Source organism: Teleopsis dalmanni, chromosome 1, assembly GCF_002237135.1.
Source record: "Teleopsis dalmanni isolate 2A chromosome 1, ASM223713v2, whole genome shotgun sequence".
NCBI classification, from domain to species: Eukaryota; Metazoa; Arthropoda; class Insecta; order Diptera; family Diopsidae; genus Teleopsis; species Teleopsis dalmanni.
In genome coordinates this window covers 35,060,780-35,068,047 of record NC_051846.1, presented here as the reverse complement: position 1 = coordinate 35,068,047, position 7,268 = coordinate 35,060,780, and the positions used below count along the sequence as shown (strand labels likewise).

The 7,268-nt window shown below is 30.7% G+C and overlaps 1 protein-coding gene across 1 annotated transcript; it reads left to right on the top strand.

The window, feature by feature from the left end:
* The first annotated feature begins 4,349 nt into the window (after positions 1-4,349).
* LOC119679465 (neurexin-3-like) lies at positions 4,350-5,089 on the top strand. The gene is made up of 2 exons (XM_038091831.1): positions 4,350-4,560; positions 4,686-5,089. Exons 1-2 carry the CDS (start codon positions 4,479-4,481, stop codon positions 5,087-5,089), a joined length of 486 nt encoding a protein of 161 aa, XP_037947759.1. The 5' UTR covers positions 4,350-4,478.
* The last annotated feature ends 2,179 nt before the right edge of the window (positions 5,090-7,268 follow it).

Below are 7,268 nucleotides of genomic sequence, written 5' to 3'. Positions count from 1 at the left end.
ACATATGTATAATGCACCTTAATGATTTGCCTTATGTGATATCTCTAAAGTCAATTCAATTTTAAAATACATAATATTATGATAAGGAAATACTCCACTCAATACCGGAGTATGAATTCATTTACGAACTTAAAAAAAACTAAAACGACTTTTTAGATATAGTTGCTTTGCATCAATATGAAATGCATAAATGGATTTAAATATTATAATTATTTTATTATAAATATTGGTCCAGAGCCCTTATGCGGGGTAACAAATAGCTTCACAAATAGCTTATTATGTGAATTGGAGAAACAACATCTACTTGAACACTGGAGAGCCCAAACAGGCATGCGACATTCAAAAAGATTAATTGATGCTGATCACATCAAAGTTGATGCTATCCGTGACCTTAGCAGAAAGGATATTAAAATATACACTGAACTTCTTACAGTCTTACTGTAGACTTAATTACCACATGAAGAATATAGGTGTGGTAGAAAGTGACTCCTGTTGACTCTGTTATGAGGAGAAAGAAACATCAGAACATGTTCTATGCAACTGCCAAGCGGTGGGAAGACGTAGACTCGATTACCTTGGAAGCGGGATCTTAGTCCCAAATCAAATCAAATCAAATTGCTTAAATCAGCAATTACAAAATTTATAAAAAGTCTAAAACTGTCCCAGTAGGGCCTTTAGGTGCACAATAGATCTTTTAGGTCGGGGTGCTTTCATAGCCTATTACTTAAATAAAAAAAAATTATAAATATTATAATTCATTTTATTTGTCGACTGTTTTTATTTGCTATAATCAATAAAAACTGAATTTTTATCAGTTTAAGGTTTTGATGCTACATTAAATCGTATTTATACTCCATGAACCTCGTTATTAAGTGAATATAGGTTTTCGTCTGTATTTATTTCCTAATATCTATAGAGATCATATAAGAAAATTAAGATATTTTTTGTGACTTGAACTTGTTTTTGTAAATACAATGAACCTAATTTATTCATAGAAATAAGTCATCTCATATATTATCTTGTAGTATTAAGCATCTGAGTGGACATTTGACTTTAACAAAATTAAAATAGGCTCACATTTATTATTATTCAACTTACGCCATATGTTCATTCAATTCTTCAAAAACTTACTTTACAAAATCTTATTAATATCTTTCTAATGCAAACTCTTGGGTTTTTTTAAACGTTGTGATAATGTAACAAAAGTACACATTAAGATAATATTTTTGAACTATGCTTATACGTAAAATTATAAAAGATAACATAACGAAAGTCATTTCCTTTTGACTCTAATAGTATACGTGAAATAATATTTGAGTAACAATGTATCTCTAAAGCTGAACTAAAATCTTTCCATTTTACTTCCTAATAAACACTTATTAAATCTTAAATATATTTAATTACATTACTGCACTTGTAATGCCTTTTATTCTCCAATATACGAGTATATGTTGAATTTGTTTACAATGGACTCAATCAACATTGCATACTAATTGCACTGTTGATTTTAATGCCAATGGAACGCTTGCAAGGAACATTAAATGCATTTGGAATCATTAAACTTACTTGCCACTTAGTTGCGTAAATTTGGTTTGTCCAGTTGTAAATAGTGAAACTGTCATATTTGTGAGGAAGTCATGCTTGGTTCAAATCACTTGAGTGGACAATGTATGTCCTATATTTGGGTTACATCTACTCAACTACACTTGCAGACTCCAAATGTTAACAATGTTGCAAACATGAATGATTTCTATTCCAACAATTTGGTATCGCACAACAACAACAATAACAACAACTCAAGTGCAACAATAGTAGCAACAAGAAGAAGTTGACACTTGACAGCAAGAATATAAATTTTGTTGTGAAATATTAGGAAATGACTTGATTGGATACAAATATGCTAAGTACAAAATATTATGACTGATTTATTTGCATACATGGGAGATCTACGATGACTGATGATGAGCTGATGAAATTTGTAGAATGAATTCAAATTTGAAACAATGATGAATATTTAAATTTATAACATGTGTGCTATCACAAGTTCTCTATACTTTATAATTAAATTGTAGTTAAATATTTTGCCTTTATTTTTTCTTATATATAAATATATACTTCCTTATAGATATAAATATATTCAATTAATTATAAATTTAAGCACCTAAAAATGTTAACTCAATATTTAATTTTAGTTTTCTTAAAGCTGTACAGTATGAAAAACTATATATGTAAATATCTTAGCAATGTTAACAATATTTGCAGCTCCAATATCTTGTTTTCGAGTAATTCTTCATCTTTCTAATTTCCTACATCCACTAAATCAATCCTTTTCACCCTTTTCATCCATATATTTCTTAGTCTTTATCCAATTCGTAGCCATTTATTTTCTTGTCAATGTTTGCATTTATAAACAATAAACGCATGAATCGTTTTCGTTTTGTGTATTATTAAATTTTACTCAAATTGTGCCTAAACTGTCCTCAGCTTAGTGAACAAATGGGCTATGGCAAGATAACCAACGAATATTTTTGTAGTCTCTATTTGCAGTCATTGGTCAATCTTTAGTCTTTCAAAATTTGACAGCTGCCGAGAATTTTGCTCTGCTGTACACTCATATATATACATATATAGACAAAAACAATAACATATATATAAATACACACTTCGATTTATACACTCAAGAAAAAAAGAAGTGTTTTTAATGGACCGCATCTGTTATTTCATATGATTCTACATTATCAATAAAATTATAATAATGAAACTTAAAATAATATATATCCCCTGGCATATGAACATAAGATAGATAAGAATAAGATAGACATAAGATAGACTGACCTAACATTGTGTCCTTACATTACTTTTTCAATTGCTGAAAATGTAGAACCTTTCAGGCAAAACTGACAAGCCATTCAACATGATTATCATTTCTTTAACCCAAATAACATAAAGTCTCACTATTCTTTTATATATTCAAAAAACACATCGTTGTCTTCTCATATCTACGAATCAGACACACTTTCGTCTCCTCCATACACCAATTCTCTGGTAGTGGTCAAGTACTTTGCCTCTACAGTAGTTTCATATCACCTCATTATATCCTTTCTGTCACTTCTTTTCTAATCATTCCGATCTTAATATTCCTTCATATCATCTAGAACTTTTATGTCCCCCATACATCAACAAGCGCTTAACAACCGTGCCTCTCCAATAGTCTCATATCACTTCCTCATATCCTTGATTCCTGCGGCATCTTTTGTAATCAAACTTTTCGTCGCAACTTTTTGTTAAAACAAATTAAACTAATTTAGTAGATGAAAGATAGGTCATCAATTGGTACTCTCTGCGTATTTTCAATAACGATGATTTTTCAAAACTTTATTAAAAAAATGATTTAATATTAAATTATTATAGATGAATAAAAATATGAGGTGAAAATTTATAGTATTCTGATTGGATAAATAGATATCAAACTTGCAAACACTTTATTTCTTATTTACTTACTAACTCATCTGATCATACCAACCCGTTACCAGATTTTGGCCTGATGTAGCAAGGCTCTCTAGGTTTCTCTGCTGCGTGCGGGTCTTCTCCATTAAGAATAGTACGTCGTCAAAATAATCACTCCATGGGATACACGGTCTACCTCTACGCTTTCTTCCTCCAACTACTGCTTCAAACACATTTTTCACTAGACCATCTTCATCCATTTTCGTGACGTGTTAATTCGCTGAATTATATCAATGTTATGATAAAGCTCGTACAGCTTAAGGTTCATTCGGATGCGAGACAAAGATCTTACAAAGAAGATCTTTTATATTTTCTTATAAAAGATATAAAAATTACAAATACTTTATTCCTATATATTCCTTTGTTTATGGTTAATGTAACAATTGTGGCCATAACTTATAAATAAACTTAAATTTGAAAAGTCCATTTAGCAGTTTATCTGTTGTGCTCGGTGTGAAAACCCTCTCTTGCCCTTCTTAACTGTCCTTTTGAGAACAATGTTTTAAACTTAGTCATATCATATCACACTATTATATCTTTTTTACATATAATATATTTTACATATACTTATACTTATCAATAATATCAATAAGAACAGAACTTATTATCCTTCAACTATAAAAACTTAATATTTGTTTTATTCTTATTACTTTAACTTTATTATAACATTTACAAATTTCTATTATCTTATTCAAAAATGTATTTGTTTTTTTTTTGAGTATAAAATCTGTACAATTTCATTTAATCATAACTAATTTTTTCTGTTTGCATAAATCTTAATTTTTCAATTTTCGCTCAAAGTTGTTTTTTATTCTTTTTAACTGTGCTCCCTTTCTAGAGGTGCTTGTCCCTGCTCCGTCAACAAAACATGTGTGGACCCAAATCAATCATGCAACTGTGATGTAAAGGAAAATAAATGGCACTCAGACGAAGGATACTATACAGAACCACATAGTTTAGGCATAACAAATATGTTTTTCCTGCAACAAAAAGATTTGGACGAGGAAGCACAGGGACGTATAACATTAGGACCATTAGAGTGTGTCGAAACAAGTAAGTAGCAATCATGTTTTTCCAATAAAAAAAATCACAGAAGTAATTAAATAAATTGTATTAATTTGTTAATCATTTTATATATGTAATATTTATTTTATTTATTTTTAATACTGTACCATCAGATACACAAAAATATGTTGTGACTTTTACCACCTCACAGTCTTACATCGAAGTGCCCGGTTGGCGTAAAGGTGATATTGCGTTTTCCTTCCGTACAACAGGTGAAAAAGCCATATTGCTTTTTCAACCGCCTATTCGACCATATTATCCTTCATTTATGGTCGCACTTACCGGTGACTATCAGTTGACATTCAACTTTACACTAAGCACTGGCACTACACGTGAATTGGTGATAAACTCACGTCGCAAGTTAAACGGTGGTGAATGGCATAAAATATGGATTGATTACAATGAGTATCATGTACGTTTCATGATAAATACAGACTCTCAAATGGTTGACCTACTGCCAGAGGAGGAGTTCGGCCCATTTGAAGGTAGCATGTATATTGGCGGCGCAACAGCGTAAGTAAAATATTATTTTTTTTATTAAAAAACAAACTTATGAGTGCTTACGGAACTTTTACTGAATTTTGAAATTTTTTTATTTCTTATTCCAATTATTGACAGTTATTAACAATAATAGCTTTATTTAAATCTTGTTTGTAGAATTGTTTCAAATTGCACTTCTATCAATTAGGAGGTGATGAATCACCTGCTAATTATTTTGCCATCAGTTGATTGTGATTAAGCAAATTCCTCACGCATAGTACATATTATCCGTTATCTATCTAATAAAACCTAATAAGTACCCTATTATCTGTTTTCAAAATATGACACGAAATATAATATATCCAGATATCAGAAGAACGCCACTAATGGAATACTTATCTGCAAATAAGTTTTAAAGGTATCTCTTTTATACGGATGTATGGTATGTGGGAAAGCAGTCAAATTTTCTCTCATAAGTGAACTTAAAATCAAATCACATCATCTTATTCCCAATTTCAAGGTTGCTTTAGTCTCTACGATTAGAAGCACTCTTACTTAATTCCGTATTCCAGTAAAACGTGAATGGTGGTCTTAAATGACACTGTGCACCACTAGCTCGATTGAATTGAAAAACATATCAAATCCGTTTAATATCGCAAAAAGTTTCAGATATAGTTATTTCTTATTCTATTGCTCCATAATTTAATATTAAAAACGATAACTCGAACATCAGATTTGAATCGCACGAGCATAATAATTACCAAACGTGTGATTCTTATATGGTATGCCAACGATATTCATATTGTTAGTTAAAGTACATAACCTATTTCATCCAATGAAACCAATGGGTTGTGTAAAAAATAGAACAAAACTCTCTGTCAGCAAAAAAATTTTCTGATCGTTTCCAAACTCACGCCAATGTTGACAACAATAACTCCGAAATTTTGAAAGACTTTAAATACATTAAAACTAATGACTGCTTAGATATTCCACAAAAACTCACATTTGTCAATATCTTCAACTTTGGTCAAAGTAACCAAACGAAAATTATGCTCCCATTATGCCTCTACTGCTATATGGTATTGAAGATGGAACATTAACCAACGGTGATGAAAAGGCATAAAAAGTATTCCAGAGAAAGGTTATTTGGAAAATCAATGCCTCAGTAGAAAATATTGATTTAGATGGAACGATGAATTATGTGAGCTATACCACAACATTAACAAAGTTAAAATTATTAAAACTCAATGAAATCGGTAAATTAGCCTTGTTGTACGAGTAGGTAGAAAATGTTTTAGGTGGAAAACTTCTTAAATCGGTATTCATAAAAGAAAAAAGCGATAAAAAAAGTACTCATCTTTGTTCAAATAATGAGTTGACAAATCATCTAACAACACTCAGTTATTAATTGAAGATAGCAAGCTATTCCGCAGATTATGGCGGCTATCCAATGCGGTCAAACATGGTGCACGGATTTTATATGTAGCTAAATTAGTCACTTTCACTGATTTTCTTAGAGAGAAAGTGATTAAGTTAGAGACACTCTTTAAAGACATAATAAATCTTCTTATTATAGGCTTCTAAATCATTGTAATATGTTGCAGACGAAGATGAACGCCATTAGGGAAATTATTGCTTGTCTGAAAATGGATTATATATTTAATAGAAACATATACATACTTTTAAACAGTCAAACTGCTTTAAAGTCCTTAAGTTAAGTCCAGTACATTTAGGACGGTTTTTGACTACTACAGGTCAACATGTCTCTACTCTGGAATCAATACGACATTAGCTAGAAAGAATACTTCAGGTAATAGTTTCGAACATCTAAGCAATCTGATCATAACGATAACATCATTAAAACTTTTACTAAGTTCTTTCTATGCCGAACTCTTAATAAAAGCTAGAAAGATTCAACGATATGTATGCAAATTGGCCACATTCCATTAAAATGAAATTTGATACTGTCATTGAAATGCACTGTGAAAATATCAATCTTGTTGTAGGTTTACTTACTGCAAATTAAGAAACCAAGCTTGAAGATTAGATCTACATTTCAATTGTATCTGTTGCCGTTGTGAAGAGGACGATGTAAGTACCTCTCATCTGAATTGTTTGCGCCCAGCATATGCGCTGCGCTGCCTTACTACTCTAGGAACTTCCTTTTCTAAGAATTTTGGTGAACTTAAAGAGCTTCCTTTAAAAAGCATTTTAAG

Excerpts from the sequence above, each read along its gene's own strand:
- LOC119679465 (XM_038091831.1), top strand. The coding sequence starts at position 4,479 with ATGTTTTTCCTGCAACAAAAAGATTTGGACGAGGAAGCACAGGGACGT. Across the intron at positions 4,561-4,685 it reads ATTAGAGTGTGTCGAAACAA|ATACACAAAAATATGTTGTG; the intron begins GTAAGTAGCAAT and ends CTGTACCATCAG.